Source organism: Amphiprion ocellaris, chromosome 10, assembly GCF_022539595.1.
Source record: "Amphiprion ocellaris isolate individual 3 ecotype Okinawa chromosome 10, ASM2253959v1, whole genome shotgun sequence".
Lineage (NCBI taxonomy): Eukaryota > Metazoa > Chordata > Actinopteri > Pomacentridae > Amphiprion > Amphiprion ocellaris.
The window spans coordinates 12,777,218-12,802,609 of NC_072775.1; the positions used below are offsets into that span (position 1 = coordinate 12,777,218).

General features: G+C 39.1%; 2 protein-coding genes and 1 long non-coding RNA gene across 3 annotated transcripts; 1 reads left to right on the forward strand and 2 right to left on the reverse strand.

The window, feature by feature from the left end:
- Nucleotides 1-2,047: 2,047 nt before the first annotated feature.
- Nucleotides 2,048-2,928, reverse strand: LOC129349794 (uncharacterized). Its single transcript, XR_008602918.1, has 2 exons — nucleotides 2,329-2,928; nucleotides 2,048-2,265 (listed from the first exon to the last, which is right to left on the reverse strand). It is a non-coding gene; the product is annotated as an uncharacterized LOC129349794 (long non-coding RNA).
- Nucleotides 2,929-6,405: 3,477 nt separating this feature from the next.
- Nucleotides 6,406-14,997, forward strand: LOC111566871 (ras-related protein Rab-11B-like). The gene is made up of 5 exons (XM_023267678.3): nucleotides 6,406-6,618; nucleotides 10,592-10,787; nucleotides 11,962-12,155; nucleotides 12,861-12,941; nucleotides 14,294-14,997. Exons 1-5 carry the CDS (start codon nucleotides 6,579-6,581, stop codon nucleotides 14,437-14,439), a joined length of 657 nt encoding a protein of 218 aa, XP_023123446.1. The 5' UTR covers nucleotides 6,406-6,578; the 3' UTR covers nucleotides 14,440-14,997.
- A 520-nt stretch (nucleotides 14,998-15,517) lies between these two features.
- On the reverse strand, nucleotides 15,518-20,215 carry marchf2 (membrane-associated ring finger (C3HC4) 2). Its single transcript, XM_023267676.3, has 5 exons — nucleotides 19,917-20,215; nucleotides 18,483-18,794; nucleotides 18,179-18,374; nucleotides 17,533-17,742; nucleotides 15,518-16,879 (listed from the first exon to the last, which is right to left on the reverse strand). The coding sequence occupies exons 2-5, from the start codon at nucleotides 18,665-18,667 to the stop codon at nucleotides 16,724-16,726; spliced, it is 747 nt and encodes a 248-aa protein (XP_023123444.1). The 5' UTR covers nucleotides 18,668-18,794; nucleotides 19,917-20,215; the 3' UTR covers nucleotides 15,518-16,723.
- Between the last annotated feature and the right edge of the window lie 5,177 nt (nucleotides 20,216-25,392).

Sequence of the window (25,392 nt, forward strand, 5' to 3'; positions counted from 1 at the left end):
TTAATGTAGTTTATTTCTTTAATCTTTTTTTTTTTCTGTCAAGATTTTAACCTCAACCTCAAAAATGAAACAAACCCTTAAATCACAATGAAAATACTTCGGTTGTCACAATCATGAGTTAGTCAGTTATTCAATTTATCAGTTCAGCTTTATTTGTTTAGCACCTTTTACACAGATGACAAAACTAAACAAGCAAAGAGAAAAAACTATGCTAAAACTATGATTAAAACTCAAAGACATTAAAAAAAAAGATTTAACATGGTAATAAAATCTGTTGTGTCCAGGGGATGGAGGGAGTTTATTGAAGTCTTCTTGGGCTCACATGGTAAATCATTTAAAATATAAACTTGATATTCAGTCTAAGGAAACTGCAGAGCGACAGAAGAACCAACAATATCTCCTGTTTTCTCCTTTAATGAGTCAACTCTTCTTGTGCTTTCAGACCAAAGAACTACAGACTCTTCACAACCTCCTCAAACTCTTGGTACAGGACTTCACCACATGGGTCAAGAAGGTTTCCGTCTCATTTCTACTCTGAAGATCACCTTCTCCTGCTCAAACTGCTGACAAATGTTTCTGCTGCTCTAAAGTCTGGTCTCCAGAACTTCCTAAAAACTCTCAAAGTCTCTTCTGCTGCAGGTTGCTTTGTAGAACTGTTCCAGAAAACCTCACTAAACCACATGGAGGGGCCTCAAGATAGTCGTCCAAATGAAACCATACAAAAACCAAACTAGCACAACCCAAACGCTAAAGTCTCCTGCAGCCTACCAGAGAACCTCTGAGAACAGAGAATCAGGACAGGAACTCTTACCTTCTGGACAACCAACGTTGGTTCACAAACAAGAACACAGAATGTGTCTGACCAAAAACCTCTGAAGACTCACTACAGCCAAGATAAAGACACAACTCAGCTGCACCAAACCCACTAATCACCACACACATTAGCACCATGTGCTAACTGTGGCTAAAGAACCTCATTTACCAAGACAACTATCCAGTACAAAGCCCTAAAACACACCAAGAAACACATTAAAGACGATTTTACTGCTGGAAGCTGCAAGCTAACGCCTAAAGAACAACCTAAAGCAATGGAGCCAAACCCGGTTCACTGGTGAAGCAGAGGAAATGTTTGAGCCAAATAAAGCAGGAAGACACTGAGTTGCTCAGGTGTTCCTGATAACACCAAGCAGCCACCTGGATAGCCAATAGGAACACCAATAGGAAATCTTGGTGTAAAGGAGTATTCCACCTTAAATGTAGACCTAAAGGATGGTTTGGAGTAATATTCTACTCTAAAATCTTCCAGTGTAGACCTAAAAGGTTGATCTGATGGTATATTCTACCCAACATCCAAGAACATTTACCTAAAAGGTTGGTTTAATGGTATATTGCCAGAAGAACCCTTGAACATGGGTCTTAATGGTATATTCCACCCAAAATACCAAGAAGTCAGTGTAAAGGAAATGTAGACCCAAAAGGATTGTTTAAAGAAATATTTAAACTATTATTTTCATTATTTAATAATCTGTTATCAGTCAGAAACCTGGCAAACTTATTTTCATCAGTATTTTTTAGTGGAAGTCACAAATAAAGGAGCGCTTGGCTTTTCCTGGCGTTACTAAGTCCAAAGCTGCGTTTTCAACACAGAGACGTTCACATGCATCCACAAACCTCTCAGCACTCAAACACCCACAGACAGGAGGCCGGCTGGACCGAGGCTCGGCGGCGTCCTCAGACCCACGATTCGGGGAGTCGCTGAACTTGTTGGTCCGGTTTGAAGGCCTCCGTGTGGTCCAGTAGAAGTCCACGTAGTCGGTGTTGGCTTTGAACCGCAGTGACTGGCCGCCATCAGGTGGACCGGCTCATCCTCGTAGGGCTCCTCCTGTAGCCTTGAGGGAACCACAGGAACATTCAGTAGCTGTTGGAGTTCTTCCTGTCAGGCTCATGGTAGAACAGCTCTGAAGAATCTTGTACTTGTCTTATCTGGAACAATCTAACAGCCTAAACTGTTAACAGTGGTGTAAAGAAGCAAACACACAGGCATAGATTAGGACTCAAACTAGATTTATTTTAGAAAACAAATCAACTTAGAGGCATTTGTTCACACATGTGGCTGAATAGGAGGCCGTCCAATCAGATTTGAGGTCTTCACTCTGTAGGTTGTTTGTTCGGTAAGACTCTTGGACCTCCATCAGCTGACGTGGATGTTTGATGGTCTTCTTCTCTAGTGGCAGATGATTCATCCATGAATTCAGCAGCTACAGACTGAAATGAAGCTCATGCTGTTGTTATTGAATTCCTGTTCCAGATCAAATGTTCAGAGCTCACCTTGAATGCAGCCGTCTGCTGTCTGATAGTTTTTCTCATTGTAGTCTTCAATAAAGTCTTTTTCCTCATGTAAGGATGTGGTGAGACTCTTTCTCAGTCTCTGCAGACGTCCCTCATTGTGCATCTCCAGAGAAGAAACAGAAAAACTGATCACTGCTTCAGCATCACAAACGCTCTCCAGCATTGAGAGTGTTTTAGGAATTCATTCATTGTGTTGTGAACTTTGAAGGAGCAGAAACTTTACAGCTGCCAAAGATATGAGCTCCAATTCTGGATGTTTTAGGAAATGAAGGTCATCAAACGAACACTTGATTTTTGCTGATAACTCTCATTAAATTACTGAAGAAATTTAACATAAAAACCTGTAAACTCTCAGTCAGCTTTTGTTAAAGTTTGTCTATAATTCTATCATCATGTTCTGGAACCAGGACTCTGCAGAAGTTCCTTCAAACAGATACTTGTGTGTTTCTATTTAAGGCCTCAGGTTTGAACGTACAGCAGAGGATTAGAAAGGAGTGATTTTAATATTTAAATCAGGCCAGTAAATTTTTGGCGTTTAATAAAGCTAAAGCGTCCCTGTTGGCACACTGGTGGAGTTTGTTACTGAGCATCTGAACCTTAAATCCAGTGAGACGACCATCTTCAGTCGAGGCCAGTCAGAGAACTTCAAGACCTTCCATCAGTTGGACCAGATGTGGCATCATCTCCCTCTGAACATCTGGATGACAGGAGAAAAGACAGAAATCAAACACAGGTCACAGAAATACAATTTATTCACTTTCATCATTTTATAAAAGTAGCATGAACTTTATTAAAACTTGACAACATCAGTAATGAAAGTAAATGTTTTTATCTCGTGTTGAAGCTAAATTTAAAGTCAATTTTAATGACGGTTTATCCTGAGAGGAGTGAGAATTGAGCTTTTCTTTCCTTTTTAGAATATTCCCTCAAAATATTCTGTTTATTATTGGCTTTAGATGCATTTTTCTTTACTAATTTATTCTTAGATACCTCAGACTGATACACTTGCTGGTTTGCAGATAATTTCATGTACAATGACAATAAAAATCTTCTATAACATATTTTGATAAAACAAGAACTGAAACCTTCTCAACCATCTCTCAGTCTGCAAAATTCCAACTGCGACAAAGAATTATCTGATGTAGTTATTATTATAATCTTTACTGAACCAGCCCTGGAATTAATAAAAATCTGTATATGGATATGATTTTCTCTGATGGGACCACTAAAACTGCACCCACCCTGCAACCCACAGGATCCACAGAATCCACAGGACATCCCCAGAGGTTCTGATGAACCACTGGGTCAGAGGAGTTTTAGCAGCATAAAGGGACCAACACAGTATTAGTCAGGTGGTCAGAATGTTATACTGGTATATTGTCATGCTGATTATATGATCAGTAAATGCTACCATCAATTATAACGTCCACATTGATCAGGAAAAAAAACTATCAGTTCATTCAGAAACTGTGGAGTTAAACCTAAAAACACAGACCTCAACAGCAGTTTGTTTCAAAGCAGAACACCAGCTGGTTTTCACTAAAGAAGCTTTAAGAGCAACAATTAAATGACAGTTTTGTTCTCATTAAGTTCAGAGTCAGCCAAAATAATGTACACACATCAGGAAAAGAAATTTTTTTTATAGATATTTCATTTGTATAAGTAATTCTACACATATAGATTCCTCTTTCTAAGTTTGATCAAATCACGATAACTCTGTGTCCTGTTGTACGATGTTTTCCCAACAGATGGCGCTACCCTCATGAATGGAGCATCAACAAGTGACATCTACAACACAACATAAATGTCTGGAAGCCAGTGGCCACCACTTTGAGCACCTCTTGTAATTGTAGAGGCCAAAGATAACGTTTATTAATCTCGTGATGTCTCAGTAAATTTGGTATTGAAATATTGATGCAAGTTTTTCTTTTCCTGATGTGTGTAAACATTATTTCGGCTGATTCTGTATAATGGGTTTCTGACAGGTCACCAGGCAACATCTTTTTATAATAATGACAAACATACCTGCATTCTACAGGAGTGATTTTCCTCATGTGCAGGTAAAGATGTGTGAGGAGCTTAGAGATGACAGGAGCAGGAGTCATCCTCACTAATTCAGCTTCCACCTAGAAACAGAAAGACCACAAACAAACACACTGATATGCTCTCAAACGTTCAACCTCACAGCCTCAAAACATCCGTTTAGGAAGTGTTGTGTTTCTAAATTCTGCTGAAAGCATTGACAGATATTCTCTTACAAGGTTGTGTAAAAAGCAGCCTGTCCTCTGAGCTACTGAGAAATCTTCCTGAACAAAGTTTCTACGTGTAAATCAGCTCAACCAAAACTAAAGCCTCAGTCAGAGATAACAGGTTTTGCAAATTATAAACAACGTTCTTTGTTAACTCAGACTTTCTGCTTCAATCTCACATAAAAAGGGGAGTTTAACTCATCAGGTGACTGAAAATGAACGGCTTGTGCAGTTCTAGATCCAAAAGTAGGATGTTTCAACTCATGTTTTACTACAAATACATGCAGTAATAAATAAATACAATGGCTGGTTGTTAGTTTATTCACTATTAATGTCACTTTATATACTGGATTGAACTTGAGCAGTGGAAGAGAGAAGGAATTTAATGAAATTATGGAGATTCAGAGAGGTAATGTTGCGCAATGTTAAGCGCGGTTTAATTAAAACCAGCTGAATGTTAAACTTCAGTGCAGCTGAACGGGTTTCGGTTAACCTTAAAGTAAAATAACTTTTTTAAAAGCTAAAATACACAGCAGAGAAATACAGGTTGAGAAGGTCATTCTAATAATGACGGACAACTGTGGCAGCAACTAACACAGGTTTGCAGCGGTAAGTTAGCCACCTGTGTTAATTAGCCCGCTAGCTAACTTAGCCGCTTAGCTAGCTGACGTGTCCGGACCAACTGCTCAAACACGACAAAACACAACTCTTCACAAGTCGCTGACTTAACGTACAACAAAGCAACACTACTGGTTAGAAGTATTTATCTTCTTACCTTGTTTTACTCCAAAAACAAGGTCAACATCAGCCAGAGACACTACCACACTTTCCAACCATAGGTATATATATATATATATATATATATATATATACATAGCGCGCTGTCTTCTATGATATCTATGGTCTGACCAATCACTGCTCTGTGATTCCGCCCTCTGAGAATGTTGTTGTCGTTTGGCTCCACACTTGCTGATGACCACTTCCGGTCTCAGAAAATGAAAAACTGACCTTTTTTCGTTTCTGTCTCTTACTGATTTTATTTTTTTTGTTATTCTAAATACAAAATGAAAATGAAAGCATTTTTAAAATTTTGTATATCCCTTTTTGATCATGAAGAGGAGAAACGCCTTGTATTTCAATTTTAATTTTTGTATTTTTAAAACGAAAATCAAATAACCACTCGTTTTTTTTGTTTTTCAATACCCGTTTCAGAACGGAAAATCCAATTGCCAGATAAATACACGGACCAACCTCCTAGGACCTGTACATATAACATAATTCTAAAAAATACAATAAACATAATAATCGCATATTAGATTTTATCCAGTTATTGTGTTTAGTGGTTACTCCTTATCCCAAATAAGTAGAAGAAATCTAAAATGCAAGCCCAACCAAAGCTATATATATATATATATATATATATATATATATATATATATATATATATATATATATATATATATATATACTTTCTAAAAGTTTTATTTATTTATTTATTGCTAATTTTTTTTCTATATTTGGGTCTTATAAATTTCAGAAGCTTGAGATTGAATGTTGGCCTTGAGGTTATTGATGCCTGATTAAACTGAACTATTATAATAATAAGGGTTTTACTCACAGAACACAAATCATCCATTAACCTGTGCAGCAGTGATAATGTGATTTAATGGGACCTGACCTTGTTATTGCTCATTCAGAATCAGACTGTGGAGGAGACGTCATGAATGGCAGCCATCTGCCGGCATGTCAGTAAAGAGCGCCCCCCGGAGGAAGGCATGCGCTGTGCAGGGACTCCTCCCCTCCCTCTGCAGAGTTGGGATCTCTCCCTTTCTGCGGCCAGCTCGCCTTGACAGCCAGCACTGGCGCAGAGTCTGAGCTCAAACCTTTACCCATATTTTTCTGGCATATAGCGACAATTCACGGCCACAACTTTCCGCACATCCTCGTCCGGAGACAAGCGTTGGAGCGGCCTCGTCTAGAATGGGGAACCGAGACGATGAATACGATTTCTTGTTCAAAGGTAAAAAAAAAAAAAAAAAAAAAAAAAAAAAAAGAAAGATGACTGCATTCCCCTTTTGAACACAGGCTCACGGCGACAAAGCGATGCCTTTTAGACGCCTGTAAATCTCGTTATTGTGTCGTTTTTCGCTCAGCAGCTGTGTGTGTGTTTGTGCCCGGATGCTGTTATTACAACATAATGCTGTCATTGTAACATCACAGCCTGCAGCTATATTTATAGGTAGAGGATGCAACACCCTATCCGTGCTCTGGCTTCTTTTTTTATATTAAACTTTCATCAACTCATAGAGCAGCATGGCTGTCTCTTTCTCCAGTGGATGATTTGGTGATCAGGTTGATTAAAGGCCTATTAGCCAGCTGATCAATAAGACTGAGCAGATGAGGATGCAGCAGCAGCAGCAGCAGAGGTGGTGGTGGTGTGTTTCTGTGTTATTCTGACAGTCAGCAGGCCTGAGACACAGTGAGGCTGAAGCTCAGGTCTGTGTGGATCCAGAAAGCCCTCCTTTGATCGTGATATCAGCTCCTGTGGCACATTAACATCCCGGGCCTGTAGGAGCCAAAAGGCCATTTAGATGCAACAAAGTCTCCTCTGTGGGATGAATAGGGCATCTGCCGGAGGCTCTCTCTCTCTCTGCCTCCCTCCCTCACCCTTCTCTCCGTCCCCCCTTCTCTCCGCCGGCCACATCGTCTGTGTACCCGGCCGAAACAGGAAGGGCAAGGCGGCCTGAAACTGTCGATTCAGGTTTTGATGAAGCCTGTTATCAGCTTCCTGCAGCCCGGACCAGCGCAATGTCGGCGGGGGACAAAGTTCGGCTCTATTTCCTTTCTGTGGAGGGAGAATGAAAGCAGAGAGGCTCCACCTTCTGCTGCTCTCCCCATCAAACCATAATCGATCACTTTCTGATTGTACACCACAGATTCTGACTTCAGGGCCTGTGGAGGAGCTGCTCATGTGAGGATGCTGAACAGTAGATGTGATTTTAGAGCAAAGTTGGGCTGTTTACATGTAATATTTGAAGGCTGTAAATCATTTCAGGTTCCTCTGCTGCCTCATAAATGTGAGTTAACTGCATTTCAGTTGATTAATCAGTCATCTGAGTGGCGAAGATGTAAAACTTGCTGAGGTGAACTAACTGAACTTGAAAAATGTAAGTTAAAAAAAACGTGCAGACTTGCGATGAAGTTGTTTCTTCTTCACTTAGTAGTGACACGTTACAGCTGTTTTGACCAGCATCAGTACAAAAAGCAAACTGTAAAGCTGCAGGTGTAAGGATTGAATTCAATACTAACCTTTGTCATGGTTAGAATCCAAAAAGAAACAACCATGATGTAATTTAACAAAGACTCGCAGCAAGTTTCCACCTGATCTGTTTTTATTAAACTACAAAATTAAGAGTCTCTGGGAAGTTTTAGCTCTCTAACAATGTATCCTGAGAGCTCATATGCTAGTTTTGTTTCATATAAACTTAATTTAATGAGTTAAGTGAACTCTCAGCCGTTCATTCATTTAACTTGTCGTTTTGAATCAAAATGTCTCAAATTATAAGAACTCAAACTGGTCTAAAAGTAAAAAAAACTGACATTTTAAGTTCAGTTAGCTCAATATTATCAAAGCTCATTTATTTACATTGAGCAGGCTAAACCATATGAGGTGATCTGACAGTGTATTTACAGCCCCACGTCCATTTAGTTCTTTATTATTAAGTTGTAAATGATGCCCAAGTTAACTTCTCCATTTGCGAAAGGTCAGTTATTCTCAGTCTATGAAAAAGCAAAACCCTCACATCACAAAACAGGTCGTTATAAACCCTCCCCTCATCATGTTATGTAACTTCACGGCGGTTCACTGACTAAAACACCTCTTCTTTTAAATTGGACAATCCCAGAGGAAGTGCAAGGCTTTAATTTGATTTGAGGGTGTTTGCTTTTTGAAATTAAGTTCATTTTTCAGCTTTATCTGCTTAACGGCAATTCACAACACAAGTCATCTTAAAGCACTTTGCATAGAAAGTCCAAAACCTCAGAAAATAGTAATATGAAGAGAAACCCTTTGAGCAGCTCTTTGTCAGCAATAGGATGTGGGTCAATATATAATCGCGTGACTTTTTGTATCATTTTTGCTGTTCAGGCCTAAAATCAACATGGCCGCCTATAACCAAACACCACATGGCATTTTAGAGAGAGATTCTTCTAAAATATTATTTATACAATTGAGTAAAATTGAAATTGAAAGTTATTTATAAAGATATTGTAGTAAACCTGCTGACATGCCATAAATCCACACTTGACTCACACACTACTTTATACTAAATAACTCAGAAAGCCTTGGAGTCTTGCCAGTCTTTTCTTCAGGAGGAAATGACATCATGTGGAGCAGGTCATGTGATCTGGAATTAACACACTTCCTCCAGAGGTGTTTTTGTAATGGGTAACTTAGTTGAAAATGATTTCTCAGATACAGATACAATTTGTTGTTTTCCATATAAAATTTGAAATATTGCCCAAAAAGAAATTTGTCACGATTATCTCAACTTAATAAAGAGAACACAATCAAAGCTATTTTTGAATAAGCTAATTTTATTATTGTTTAGCTAATTAGAAGGTGGTTGTTATTAAATTCAGATGGTTATTTAGTTGACATTTTAGTGATATCCAGTCATTTTTTATTAATAAGTGATTGTTTCCGTAATAAATAATTATGGAATTTGTAAAGACATGATCATAATGAACATAAAAAAGATTAGTTTTTTTTACTTTTAATAAAAATGTATGCAAGATATATCCCATGCACTTCAAAAGTCCCTCAATTATATATTGACCCATGTAACAACTCCTTTTTAGAACCACGCTCAGGGAGGATGCTCATCTGAATCCACCAGGGTGACAGTAAAGGGGTAGGATAGCAAATAGAAAACAGACAAACAACACATAAGAAAACAGTAAACATTGATGAGGCCAGATTAGAAACATGCAGCTCCAGAACACGATATATCTGCAGAGAGAACAAAACTACAGGACAGAGAAGACACAAAGTTCATGACATGCACTGAAATCATATAAATGTATGTAGAGAGAGGGATGGGTCAAGAAGTGGGCCTCAGTGCATCATGGGAACTCAATCAGCAGTCTGGACCTAGAGTAGCATAGACTAAAAGATGGTTCAGGATCACCTGCACAGCACTAATTGTAAGATATATCAAACAAGGAAAGTTTAATCTTAAAAGTGGGAGCTGGTTCCACATTAGAGGAGCCTGAGAACTAAAAGCTCTGCCTCATATTCTGCTTCTGGAAACTCTAGAAGCCACAAGTCAGCCTGCAGTCTGAGAGCAAAGTGCTCTGTTGGGAAAATACAGTACAATAAGGCCTGTAAGGCACAATAGAGCTGGTCTCTCTGCTGCACATTGTGTTTGATGTCCTGTGTAGTAACACTTGTTGTCATCTTGCTGCTGAGGCTGCTGTGTTCTCACCACTCGTTGGGCTCTTTTGCTAACTTTGCTGTTGTGGTAATACTTTCTTAAAGAGCATAAAAGACAAACGTGTTAATCTTCCTTATTAGGATCGCAGTTTGTGCTGCTGTGTGGGCATATGTGAGCGTTTATGTTAACTGTAAATTGAGTGACATAGCATCTCAGGGGATGTTGCAGAGTTACACAAAAGTAATGTATCAAATAGTGTGATGAAATGCTTTCTACAGGGAGCAAATAAGTAATACATCACTTTAAAAAAGTAACAAGCAATGTGTAATAGATGCACATTTTCAATCACTGTTGACTGTGACTGCAGCCCTCCAAACACCAGCATTTAAAGTCACTGCTTTGTGTGAGATCAACACTTATTTGATTTGAAATTACAGCACCCACCCTCCACCTCTCACCTCCTCCTCCTCCTCCTCCTCCTCCTCCTCCTCCTCCTCCTCCTCCTCCTCCTCCTCCTCCTCCTCCTCCTCCTCCTCCTCCTCCTCCTCCTCTCCACAGTTGTGTTAATCGGAGACTCGGGCGTAGGGAAGAGCAACCTGCTCTCTCGATTCACGCGAAATGAGTTCAACCTGGAGAGCAAGAGCACCATCGGGGTGGAGTTCGCCACGCGCAGCATTCAGGTGGATGGAAAGACGATAAAGGCCCAGATCTGGGATACAGCCGGACAGGAGCGCTACAGAGCCATCACCTCAGCGTGAGTCGGTCAGCTGGCAGCCCTCAGTGTGGGGAAATGCTTCAGCAGGATAGACACAACTTATCCTTTAGACTGGATCACTTAAAATGAAGCAGGATATTGGGTGTTTTCTACCACAGTTAAATAGGTAGAGGAAAGTTCTGTTTACTCAGCAGCTGGTGCTTTAAACCCTCCTGAGAAGAAACTGGTGTGACTTAATGCCCTAAATCAGGGGTGTCAAACATGTGGCCAACTTTGTAAAGGGTCAAAATTACAGAGAAGACATCAACTGCAAATTGTAAATTTGTAAAACTGTAAATTGAAATAATTTCTAGACCATGAGAAGTTGTTTTGATCATAAAGTAAAATACTACATTGTTTATTGTTCTTTTGTCATTTTGTGTCTCATTTTTGTAACATTTTGTCTTGTTTTTGTTGGTTTTTGTCTTGTTTTGTCTGGCTTTTGATGTTGGTCTCATGTTTTTTGTGTTTTTTTGTCTCATTTTTGTCGTTTTCTGTTTCTGTTTTGTCTCGTTTGTGTTTTTTGTCTTATTTTTGTGATTTTATGTTTCGCTTTATTCATTGTTTTGTGCATCATTTTTGTCATTTGTGGGGTTTATGTCTCCCTTGTGTTGTTTGTCTATTTTTTTGTCGTTTTGTTTCCTGCTTTGCCATTTTGTGTCTCATTTTTGTAATATTTTGTCTAGTTTTTGTAGTTTTTTTGTCTTTTTTTTGTAATTTAAATCATAAAGTAAAATACTATATCATTCAGTTCCAGATACCTGGGGCTAAATATTTTGTTCCTTTGTAGACACTCTGTGATCTATAAGTTGTAATGTGTAAATGAATTTCAGGTTGTTCATAATGTTTTGTAAAAAGATGGTTCATTAACTGTGAACATTTTCAGAACATACTTTTTTGCACTAAAACAAAGGGAAATTTTGGAGTTGTCATTATTTATGGGTTATTATGTTATGATTTTACTTGTCCGGCCCACTTGAGATCAAATTGGGCTGAATGTGGCCTCTGAACTAGAATGAGTTTGACACCCCTGTTCTAAATGCGTAAATACAGCTCATAAAGTACAACAGTAGAAAACCAAAGTGGGTTAATGGAGAAAACAACTTCACCACGAGGTAAAACCTTCTGTGGACCTGCAGACGCCCTGAGATGTGTGTCTCTGGTCGTGTTACAGATACTACAGAGGAGCGGTGGGGGCGCTGTTAGTGTATGACATCGCCAAACACCTGACCTACGAGAATGTGGAGCGCTGGCTGAAGGAGCTGAGGGACCACGCCGACAACAACATCGTCATCATGCTGGTGGGCAACAAGAGCGACCTGCGTCACCTCAGGGCCGTACCCACAGACGAAGCCCGGGCCTTCGCAGGTACTGAAACTGTAGAAAAACAATCCTTTGGTGCCACCATTTTAAATCTATTGTATAAAGTGATGTATAGGTATTTGTCTGATGTTTTTTTTTTTAATCAATATTTGACATAAATTATGCTGAGAACACATCACACAGCACTTAAATGCATTGTATCGGTGACAAGAAAAGAATACAAACAATCAATATTTGGTTATTTCTGATACTAAATGCTTTCTCCATTAATGTTTTTCCACCTGATTTCTAAAAACTTTACTGCTTAATTCTCCTGTAAAAATCACAGAGGGGTACATATTGATAAAAATGGATTCATTTAGCTTTTTTGAGAAAAAAAACAAAAGTTCATTAAATTGGCATATATTTAGAGAGAAAACTGTTTTCCTCTTGTTACGATAAAATGTTTTGTTGTTGTTGTTTTTGCCAGTGAAAGAAAGAGGTGTTAAATGCCTCTAAATTTCCCTACACATTGTGCATCCAGATGAAGTTTTTTTAAAAAAAAGAATTTAACATATACATTTAAGATGCTCATAATCTGAGAAGTACATTTCTGTGTTACCTTTGTTTTGGTTAACTTGTTTCACACACACACAAAAAAATGTACTCTGGTGTCCACATGCTGCAAAAAAGGAGTTGTTTTTTGAGTGTTTATAGTAAAATTTGAGCTGTTATTGCTGTTAAATTTCTGTTTTTATTCTTACCCTCCAGAGAAGAACAATCTGTCATTCATAGAAACTTCAGCCTTGGACTCAACAAATGTCGAAGAAGCCTTCAAGAATATCCTCACAGGTATGCTTGTGAACTGAGGTGACACTCATAGGTGTAGATTTCATGAAAGTGATTCATCCCTCTCAGTATTTAGAACGCTGACGTTTGTCCACCCTGGTAAAAACATAAAAGAAGGAAAGGATTATAAAGTTTATTCATGGACTATAACGCCTCAGACTGGGGTCCATATATTTTCTTCTGCACCCCAAACATGCCTGATCTGTCCTGAATGTGCAGAAAGTTGCTGAAACACAAATAAGCCACTAAAGCCCAGGGGTTTATAAATGCATTAAAGTGAATCATTGACTGAATATGTGCCAGGAGCACATTTGAAGAGGCTACTTCCCCAAACAAAAGACAAAAAATAGAATGGAAGAGTAAATCCAGCCTATATGTGCAATGAGTCATCAGGGATAATAATAAAATAGAAAACTCAATATACGGGACGCCTGAGAGCCTCACTGCTCTATATTCCTTTATAGTTTGAACTGTTACGTGGTTCTTCTACATAAAGACATTTCCACCATAAAGTGACGCAGAAAAGATAGAACTTAATGCTTAAAAATTCAGCAGAATACGGGAACATTCCTTGTGGAAGGACAACCAGACCTGACCCAATGTTCAAACAAAATCTACATCCATTGTGGATGTCAGAGCTACACTGTGCACAGTACTTGAATATATTAATGTTTAGGTACTACACCTTTGAGTAAACTGAGAGTATAATCTTGAAGTCAGTTCTAAAACTAGCCACTGATATCAACAGAAAGCAGTTACTTGCAGCTGCAGAGAAAAAAAGATCTTTTCCTGTAACTTACCTGTTAAACATTACTGGTGTCTGTCTTCGTGTGAATTTTTAACCAAACTTGTAAAATATCTTAGTCATGTTTTCAGTTTTGGGGCTTGGTGGTTGGCACTTTCACCTTGCAGCTAGAAGATCCCGGCCTTCCCGGGATCTTTCTACGTGGAGTTTACATGTTCTTCCCTGTGCAGCATGGGTTTTCTCTGGGTTTTCCAGCTTCCTCCCACAGTCCAAAAACATGCTGAGGTTAATTGAGAATTCTAAATTGTCCGTCAGCTGGGATAGACTCCAGCCCCCCACGACCCTAATGAGGGTTAAGCGGTGTATAGATAATGGATGGATGTTTTCAGTTTTGGTTTTAAATCATTGTGGGTGTTTCTTCGACTTATTCCGATGTAGTAGTGTGCCATGTGATGTGGATGTGTAACTGCGATCCCAAATCAAATAGGTTGTTTTAGTTTTAAGTACCTCAGGTGGACAGAAAGTTCATCTTTTAAGGAAATAGTGGATCAAACAAGACTGTCGTGATTAAAACTGGCTGATGTTTTCCGTTTCATCTTCTCAAAAACAGAAATATACCGCATCGTATCGCAGAAACAGATTGCTGAGCGGTCTGCCCATGACGAGTCCCCAGGAAACAATGTGGTGGACATCAGCGTGCCACCGACCACGGACGGCCAGAGGGGGAGCAAACTGCAGTGCTGTCAGAACCTGTAACCCATGGCACCTGTCCCTCCTCACCTGGGTCAATTATTAATTGAAATCCACAGTGTTGATATGCTTCCATCTGTCCGGGGTGCAATGTTGTCCGAATCTGCACTTTTTTAGATCAGTGGAGTCAGTTCCATTATTGCCACGAGCGATCAATCCCAGAAAGAAGTGTGGGAGTTGATTTCAACTTGTAATCTGACCCAGGTACAGTCTGCTACTTTCTAGTGCAAAAACAGGACTGATGGTACAACAGCTACCACAGTTAACTGTGACAGAGTAGCAGAATAGCCTTGCCTGAGACCCTGTAAGCCTAGACATCTCCCTGGTAGACGGTAATCGCCACACGTTGGAGGCCTGGGTTTCAAATCCTGCCTGTTTCAGTTGTATCAGCAGTCCTGTTTTTGGGCTTCTCTCCTCCTCGTTCAGTCATCATCTCAAAAAGTGGTCGTGACGCTGCCGACGCTTATTTCATTTTGTGTAAAATATATTCTTTTTTTTTATTTTGATAGCTTGTCTGCTCACATACATTATATTAATGCCATGAAATTAAATTTTACAATATTACCTTTGCTGTGTTCTCTTGTTTTGGTTTGTTTTAGCAACACAAAATAACATCCTCTACTAATCATGGCCTCAAACAGTAATTTAAATGGAACAATCTAATAAGATCAAAGAGGGAATCACTCATCGTAAACATAAGACAGCTCTTCTAAACACAGCTTCTTTGCAAAGCTTACGTTTTTATCCTTTGGAAAGTATTTTACAAGCTTATATGTTTTATGAAAGATCTTAATATGAAATTTAACATGGCGATACTGCTGCAAAACAAGCACTGTGGATTTTCCACCTGAAATGTAGTGAAGGAGAAATGTATCAGTGTACTCTGACGAACTGTTCAAATAATGAACAGTTAAGGTTTTGCGGCACAAAAATAATAAATAGAACTATGAATATTTTGACAAAGGGATCATTAAATCTCACTTTATGACTCCCTCTGCGAGTAATCATTAAATATATCTCCAAAGTCGACGTCATTAGAAGCTGAAACACCTAAAACCACCACGCTAAACGCATTTCACACTAATTGAGCCCAGGAGTCCCTCACATTTTATTGCACAATAACCCAACTTTCCAAGGGGATGCAGCAGGAAGACTACAATAACACAAAATACTTTGTTTAGCATATGCTGCATACATCGATTGACATCTCAAAAACACATTTCTCTTTTGCACCTTTAACCAAGTACCAGCCTGCTCTGGTACGTCTCTGTTTTTACATCAGTCAAAAGTCTGTAATCTCACTATTCCGAACACTGTGTCTCCTCTATTTAAAATTACATCTCTTGTGATGTAAGACATTACTACTGGTCATTGCTAGGCAGCTCAATTAATGAATGGTGCATTTACAAGTGGAGCAGGGTGGTTTGCTAATGCACTTTTATGACAATAGAAGAAACGTCATCCAATTAGAATGTAAACACTTTTCCTCACTTTCAATACTATTTCCTTAGACGTTACTGCACTGCCATTAAACGGTTGGAGTTAGTGTCATCCCATATACTACAATCTTCTCTGGCCCCGTGACAAGTGTGATAAATACATGATGCCTCAGCTGCTGCCTGAACAGAAAAAGGATTTGTTTTTCACTTTTCAGACAGCAATGAAAAAGCTTTACCTGGAAAATTTAAAAGGGTTCAGATTATTGACAAGGACACCGGTACGAGTGACTGTCGCCCTTGACTTGTCAAAAAGAAGGGAAAAAAAAAGAATATTCACAGACTGTCAACCAAGTTTTTAGATTATTCTCCGCCGCTGAGCTACTGTTGACCCATTGTTCAAAATCAGCTAAATACATTGTGAAGGGGGGCATGGGGGAATTATAGGTAGTGAATATGTTTCATATTATACTGTAGTAGCATGCTGAATCAGTTATATCCTGCTACATTAGCTTGTGTCTTAGTATTTCATAAGTTTGTGTCACTGACATGAAGTCAGGCTGGTTAGTCCGTTATCCACGTGTCCACATCCCAGCGCTGGCCGTCTGGTGACAATTATGTTTTCGTCACCTGTGACTCCGGAATGAGTTCTCCCCAACACCACTTTTGTGGTCGGCTAATACCGTAGTAGTTTACATCAAGTGCTTCAAGAAAAGAAAACAGAAGGAGAAAGAAGCTCTTCCCTCAGAACGGTCCATACGAAGTGCAAAAGTTCATTAATATGATTAATGTTGTTTTTAGCGAGTGCTTCAGTGGGCTTTACTTTAAATATTCCTCTCGCCACCGCTCTGCACTCATACGATGGTCTCATCAGTCATTTTCTTGGTCGACTTGGTCGGCACTGAACGCTGGGTGGTGTGTGCTCCTTTCATGTCAGGCATGAGCAGGCGCACTTTCTGATTGGTCCTCCTCCACTCCGAGTACAACTGACAGTGATACCGAAAGGACACCTGAGAAAAGTGGGAGGGAGTGAGACAAGAGAGGAACAAGATAGATGTCAACAAACTGACACGAAGATATTTGAGACATAGTAGTACGGATGCAGCTCAGGTATGAGCAGCATGTTGAGGGCTCAAAAGCAGTGAGCAGTAAGGCGCATCTTTCACAGTTGGTGCTTTTGCTGAAGAATAGAAGTGTTTTGAAGTTTACCATACATCCTAATTTTAAAGAATATGATGCAGTTAAAAGAGCAGAGTCAAGCTTGTTTATTCTTATTATTCTCAGTCAGCTATGCATGTATTTGCAGGCATGCGGTTTGTGGCTAACAATAAAACAAATGATTGCTCTGTCTGAAAAACAAGATTCACATGATCTCGTGTCTCTCCACCCTTTGACTTTGATCATGTGTTATTCAAAGTCATGGGAAGGAAGAAAAAACAGCACCCTGATATCTACAAGAATCAAAGCAAGAACTGAGATCTGAGGCTGTGGTTGTCTATGTATTTTGTCAGTGCCAGACCATGTTTGTTTTCATACCTAATGACTAAAATACCCTAATACTTTCATCAACTTGTAGGCAAAAGCCAACGCTGAGAATAACATTAACTCTGTGCAGTTTGTTTCTGTCAGTTACAAGAGAATAACTTAGGAACGCATTGGTTACCAGTGTCCAGAGGATGTAGATAGTGAAGAGAGCGATGGTGAGGGCAATGAGCCCAACAGCCTCCAGTCTGCTCTTCAGCTGCAGGTGGTCCTGGGCTCCCCTCAGACACAGCCAGCCGGAGATAGCTGCCAGGGGTGTGATGAGAAGGAAGCAGGCCATGTCACACAACAGCGTGCGCTTCTCACTGCGAGGGCCTGGGTCCTTCAGCCACTGAGCAACAGCAAAATACACAGGTCATTGGTGCAACTCAAAATTAGACTTCTACAATATCAGCTTAGCCAGTGTTAGTTTGAAAATGACTACAACAACAAAATCTAAATATAATGCTTTAAAGAGGTGTGAGCTTCCTCCAGGACCTAATTAATACTGATATTGAAAAACAGAGGCAGAACACTTCATACAAGGTCAGACAGTCAACTCATCAATGGGAGCAAATCATCTCCTATGCTGAAAATGGTACTTTTTGGCAGACACTCTCCATGGCTTCAATTTAATCTCACAGACACTTTCAAAGTGCTTAAACGATCAGTACAAGGCCGATGAATTAATGCTTTCCCAGGTTTTAGACAAACGTGCTCATTTCCACATGTTTTTATACAAACAAAGAAATGAAACACATTTATCCCTGCAGTAAATCCTCTCTCACCTGTGTGAGTGGTTGTGGTCTCCGTTCAATGGTGAACTCTGTGTGACACAGTTCACAGTAGCTGGTGTTGGAGGACGACAGCCACTTCTCCAAGCAGCTTTTGTGCACTTTACCCAGCGTACCGGTACAGTCGCAAGGCGAGAGCAGCGTCTCCCCTCCAGCTCCCTCATGACAAATCCGACACATACCCACGTCACTGTGCAGAAAGACAGAAGAGCATTGAAGACAAAAAATGTGAAGATTAGCCAAATTCATTTTAATTATAGCATATTCATTGGAGATAGTGAATTCCTCGCTCTCTTACCTCTGCAAGCTCACCGCTTTGACAACGGTGGAGAGTGGGCGGCCATCTTTCGCTGTAACCTTGGCAATGTATTGGGCCTGCGCGGTGGAGTCAGACTCCTCTGAATCCTTGGAGGCATCAGATTCAGCATTCCCCGAATAATCGCAAAGGGAACCAGGTAGGTGGCAGCAGCCCGACGACGACATGCTTAGCTGAGGGTGACGGAGGTGTCGGGGGAGGCAACTTCAAAAGAAGATCGGATCCAAAACCTGATGTCCTCTTCTTCACTCCTCTCCTCCTCTGTCCACCTACAGAGCAAATGTCTGGTAGATCCTGAATAAGACACAAAGGATGGGTGACTTGGATTACATAATTACAACATGATGTCATGTTATGTATGTCATGCAAGACTCTCATAAGTTTCTTTATACGTCTCAGTGATGCCCTGTCGATACAAGAGAGGGTCACAGCCTATCATAGTAAAGTAAGAAAGATAATTTCCAGGTCCTGGTTTAAAACAAAGGCTGAAAAATACAAGCCTTCAAAAAAATCTAAAGGCAAAGCACAAAATATTTAAAGTTCCTCACACTCTAAACTGTACATTAATACATAGGTATGTTGTTAGGCTGAGTTATACTTGACCACTACAGAATTTTGTTATTACTTAGAAGTTACTGCTTTACAAATATGCCAAAAAGGCCCAGCTACATTACAAGGACATCTTTAGAAACTTATGCAAAAGGCATCCATAAGTCTTAAACGGGAGTAAGGTGCAGTCATGAAGTATTCAATGCATTTATATATTTTTACTCAGTGTAAGTAATTAATGCATTTAAGAGCATAAAGTTGATCTGGCTTCAAGAAACTGTGTTCGCAAGCTCAAACAGAATGCAGCACACTGCAGAGAAAATGTTGGGTTTTCGGGTAGACCTTGGGCACATTGGAGGTTGGGTTCAGATAATGTTGTCAGGAACAAATAGTGTACCCCTACCAGTCCCTGCAGATTGTAAACAACGCCGTTTAAAACAACCGTCTTGAAACCGAGGCATTACAATAGCGCCACGGTGTATTTCGACAGTGTATTTAAAGCTAAACAAACCAAGCTAGCCTATAATATAGCATCCAATGCAACGTTATTCATTAAACACGGTAGCTTTGCACTGCTGCCACTATATTACAAGTCAAGAACACAAAAGCTCTAACGGTTAGCCATTTTCTACTTCTGTTTAATAACTGACATAAAATTCCAGAGCTAACATGTACGATGTCGATGTGTTTATGATTGACAGAGGATCGTTAATGTGTAACTGCCGTCAGAGGCTGCTTTTATCTAAACACAGTAACACCAGATAAAGTACTCGACCAGCTATCAACCAGCAGGCTCATATATGTTCGTAATATGTGAAATATCGTAAACAAGGCATGGATAATAGACATTAGTGGAATTTTACTCACCCGACGGCCTGTCTTTTCTGGCTTGGCCTTGGCCCTACGTTGGCCAGACACAAGCTAACGGAGCTAACTGGACAGCCCTAGCTACAAACTATGACATTGACATCTAAACAAAGGCTGACAATACGAGGGGATACAGAAGACGACCACATGCGCTGTATCCTCTCCATGGCTGGTGGTGTAGCACCCTCGGTGATTGTTTGGTGAAAAGCCGAGAAGAGACGGCTGTTCCTGCCAAGACTGCTAGACACGGCTAGCGAAGCTAACTGGCTACCAACGGGCAAGCCTACCTCGGCTTCCCTCAGCTGTGCAGTGGTCATGTGACACAATGCTGCCTTCACAGTCAATAACAACATGGGAGCCACAGCATATGACATTCGTTAATCATTTGTCAAAGGGGTAAATGCAGCTAGTATGCTAACATAGCTGTAATAAATGGAGAAATTCGTGTAACTGTTAAGTTATGGAGGTAAATAAACATGAAAGTCCTGCATAAACTGTTTATTAAGTGTTTGGTGTAAAAAACAAAACAAAACAAAACTGACTTTTGTCCAAAAACTCCATTGTCAGTCATTTAGCTCAAGAGCAACAAATGACTTGAAACTAAAAAAAAAATAAAGCTAAAAAAATATGTATTTCTATTTTATGTAGAACTTATTTTGTTCTCTATGAGCAATGACACAAACACCGCGCTTCCCACTATTTACAACCGCAAATTACGAGGGCCCATTCCAGTAACAAAAAAAAAAAGACAATATGCCTGTTTAGATATTCTTTGGCTAAAATGTTTATTAAAATTCTATTTTTACTGTCAGTACTGCTATGATATCAGCGAGGAAAGACCATTATCCTCCAAACATGTTGTAAATTATGTTAAATAAAACCGCTAGGTGGTAGCATTTAGTCAAGCTTGCAGTCTTTTTATTTATTGTTCTAGGGGTGGTTAACTATAAAAAGTAGCTTCAGAGAGGTTATTGTTCCAAAGGTAGAACCCAGGGACATTTAAAAATCAAGATGTGGGTTTGAGGTTTGATACTACAATATCAGCAGTTAAAATGGTTTGTGCATGTTTGAAGTTGAGGTTACACACTTTTTATGACTGTTTCTAAAGCTTTTCATGCTGGCCTTGTACAAAGCCAACTGTAACATTGGAAGGACGCAACAAATATTTTTATAGGTATGCTTGTTATTGACCAAAAGAGTCTTATCTCTATCATGGGAAAAAGGACAGTAAGCCCAGTATGGGGAGATGGATTTTGGAATTACCTGGTTCAGCCTGGGTGAAAGGAAATATGTTGCTGCACCATCTCAGATTGGGTTTAGTTTACCTTTTTGTTATTTGGGACTAAAACCCAAGATCCATATATATTTTAGCTGAATTTTGAGAATGTGTTTTTAGACTAAGGAAGTTTTGTGTTTACACCCTAAATAAAGTGCCACAACATGAACTTTTTTTGATTGATTGGATAGCTCCAGCAGAGGCCAAACTTTCATTTATTTGCCCTTAAAAACGATTGTGATATTGAGATTCTGAAAGTTCCTGTAAGTGTATATGTACATGAATCTGTGTATACATTTCACCATTTTTGAGGCCTCTAACATAACACATACTGTAAGTCAGTGTTCCAGTTTTTTGCTATTTTTACATGCCAAAATGGTGATGTGAACTCACAATTACTGGTGTGCAAAGGTATGAATATATTTTCATTAAATGTACAAAGTTACAAATTTCTTCCATTTGCCTTACTGAATGTTGCCATACATACAGTTGAAGTGATCATGCAACAAAGAAATTGATGATAGTACAACATATATCACGGTAAATCTCATGTTTGCTAAAAAAAACATCATGGCAAGTTCTATAACGGCAAAACAACAAAACAGGAGATCAATGCTTCACTAAAAGCAGCAAACAAAAATGATGGAAAAGAGTCACAATTCTTCAATAAATTTTCATTTATTTGCAGAAAGGAAATTCTCCAAAGCCATTTCAGTGTCTGTTGGTGTTAATGTCCAGTTTGTGTTCTTTGTCTCTTCCTCATTGTAGCTGGAGCTGGATAGTGATAGAACATAAACTATTGGCACCAACAGATGTCATCAGATTTAGACCACATGAATGACTGGAGATGGTGTTTGTGAGTATTGTATCTCTGGGTGTTTGTATATAGATGTATACATACACAGGTATGTGTTAAATGTTGCTGTATGAAAATCAATAAAGACAGTCTTTCAGTAAGAGAAAGCTTGAGGCACTTGTACTTTAAGTATTTCAGCTTTATTTTACTATGTAGCTATTACTACACTACTTCTCAGAATATATTTTCTAAAAATGTACTTTTTATTCAGCTATATCTATTTGACAGCATACTTTTACTTGTATTTACTTAGCAGATTAACATTCTCAAAACCTATGGTGACCATATAAATACAATTCATTGGTTACTGAATAAGTGGCACAATGATGATTTACTGGAATTGGAAGTATTTTATGATGAGCTTGGTAAATGATCTTTTTTTTTTTTAACCATGCCTCATTGTAGTGTCAGCCACCCAAAAACAAACTGAATGGCATTAAAGTTTGCCAAAGCAAATATTTTTGAAAACTTTGCTTGATCTAGATCCTGAGCAACTAATGCAACGTTGCAGCTCAGTTTTGGTCAGCCCATTATCATGCCTTCATTCTGTCACTTTTGTCACATACATAAATAACATTCTAATTTAATTTTGCATGATGTAGAAACATTCTACACCATGGAGAACCGCTCGTGAATTCTAAAATGTCTCCTTAGTGCAACCTGAAATAGTAATGTACTTTTTAACCTTTAGTTAAACACTATCTATTTTGGTCACATTGGCCTGCAGAACCCTCTACTCCACCTCTCCCTTTGCATTCCCTTTGAACTCAAACACTGATAAAGAAGGGGTCCACTCACAGAGAGTGTGATCACACTCACATGCACGCACACACACACACATGCACACACACACACACACACACACACACACACACACACACACACACACACACACACACACACACACACACACACACACACACACACACACACACACCTAAGAGCGTGTCTCTCATTAGCTATCCCACCCAAACGATCTATTTGGTCAAAGTTCAACACACATCATGAGATGCTACCTCCCTGTATATGTGGGACATCATGAGACACTTATTAGTGGACTTTAACACAGACCAACACACAAATGATTTGCAATTCATTTACACAGCATAGTTTAGATGCTGAAGCAGTTAATTTGCATTACATGTAAAGTTACAGTGATTTTAAATCACAGAGATATGATTTTTAGCAGTAGAATTCAGGTAATGTGTGTGTTTTTTGAATAGTCACTGGATGCATGATCCATTTGTGCTGTCAAAAGCTGTGACAACGCGTTTGTCACAATAGTAGTTCCTATTGTTTAACGTCATTATGAGTGTGTCGTGACTCCAGTCGGTTGCTTAATTCTACTGAGGATCATGCCTGAGAATGCCCTGACTGAGTTTCTGGAGAGGCCGTCTTAACCTGTATTGATTGAGTAAATGTGCAGGAATTAAACACGTATGTCAGATAACTCTTTTAGTCCATATTATATTTGGGCCACTTTTTTCTCTCTTCAGCTGCTAGGCCAAACAGAGAAACATGCATGTTCAATGTCTTTGTTAAATGTGCAGATATATTGCATTCAGGTTAGACTGATGGGACAAAATTAAAAGTTTTAAAGTGTGCAGGCAGGTGACAAATTAAAGGAAAAAAATGCATAAATTCTCTTAGTAGGATGTTGGCTCACCAGACCAGTTTTATTGCTCCTTTGCATTGATTATCCAAATCTCTGAATTCCACTGAAAGGATCAAGAACATTCTTCCAAAAAAAAAAAAAAAATCCCTCATTTTGTCTTTTAATGGTGGTAGTGGAGGGAAATTTTGTTGAGATCTGGTAAATGTAAACACCAGAGCACGTGATTCACAACATTTTCATACTGATTAAACCATTCCGTGAGACCTCTTGTGCCTATGAATGGTGGTATTGTCATCATGAGATGAAGGTAATCACTCAAACTTTGTGTTTATTTGTGGTGACCTTAACCTTTGAGGGGACAAGTGGACCTAAAATATGCCAGCAAAATATCCCTCACAGCATAACAGAGCCACTGGATCCCCTGACTGTAAAGGTCAAAGGTAAGGTTTGCTTTAATTCGTCACCCATCTGTACATATGTATTGGAAGAGAGTGACAACCAGACAGTGACAGATTGCATTACAGTAATTACATTTTGATAATCAATTAATACCTCAGCTGCTGCACTTCCATCTTGTGATCTTTAAACTATTTGCAGGAGTCCTCATGAGTGCTAGTGGAAGGCAGTAATTCACTTTTTCTCATTTTCCAATGATCCCTTGTCTATAAGGAACAAGAAGGACAGTTAGCTGTTTTCATTCTCACTGTACAAATGTATATTTAAAACCCAATGGCTCATCTAACTAAGTTTCTTTTTATATTATTTGACCATTTGGTGAAATTTCTGATTACCATTAAACACCCTACAGCCATTCAACATGCGATAGTGTTCTAGACATTGTGTCACTGTCCGCAGTTTTGACAGGCCTTGTGCTGTAAATACAGTAACTCCGGCAATTCCATTAATCATCAGTTGGAGGCCATTTTGTGTCTGTTGAGGGCATCATTGACTTGGGTCATATCCTGTTTTGTACATAGTCATGTATCAATCATAACTACACCAGCATTTCATGGAGTTCCTCAGCAGTGCCCTGTGTTTATCTCGCCATCAGAGCTGTTGTTGATTTTGATGTTTTGTACTTTGACCATGTACACGCCATATCGATTTGAAGATATAAATAGTTCCACAGCAAAAAAACAAAACATGAAAATGTTCACAGCATTTTAAAGTAGTATGTAGCAAGTAGTCCCACTTTAACCTGTCAATATCAACCTTTGTGTAATACAAAACTACAAAACTGCTGCTGCTAGCATATAAAACTCATTCACATCATTTTTTTCTAAATGGAACAAGTTGCTTTTGTTAAACACCGTTTAAAAAACAAAACATTTTTCCAAATAAATAACCAAAAAGAATTCCAAAAATGAACAATAATTTTAAAGGAAAAATGTCCCTGAAGAGTGAATACAAAAGTTAATGCTTAATTTGAACACATTTCAGACATTACTGAAAACAAAGGTTGTGAGATCTTTTCTTGAATAATCCCATATGCACACACACACACACACACACACACACACACACACACACACACACACACACACACACACACACACACACACACACACACACACACACACACACAAAACATTTTGACATTTGTATTTTTCTTCTAAAAATCTGAATTTGAAGGCGTCCCATTCTTTGCACCTTAATAATGTTAATGATCAAAAAAAAAAATCTTTTTCATCTGGCATTCAATCGATCCTTCAGTATACATTCAAACCCT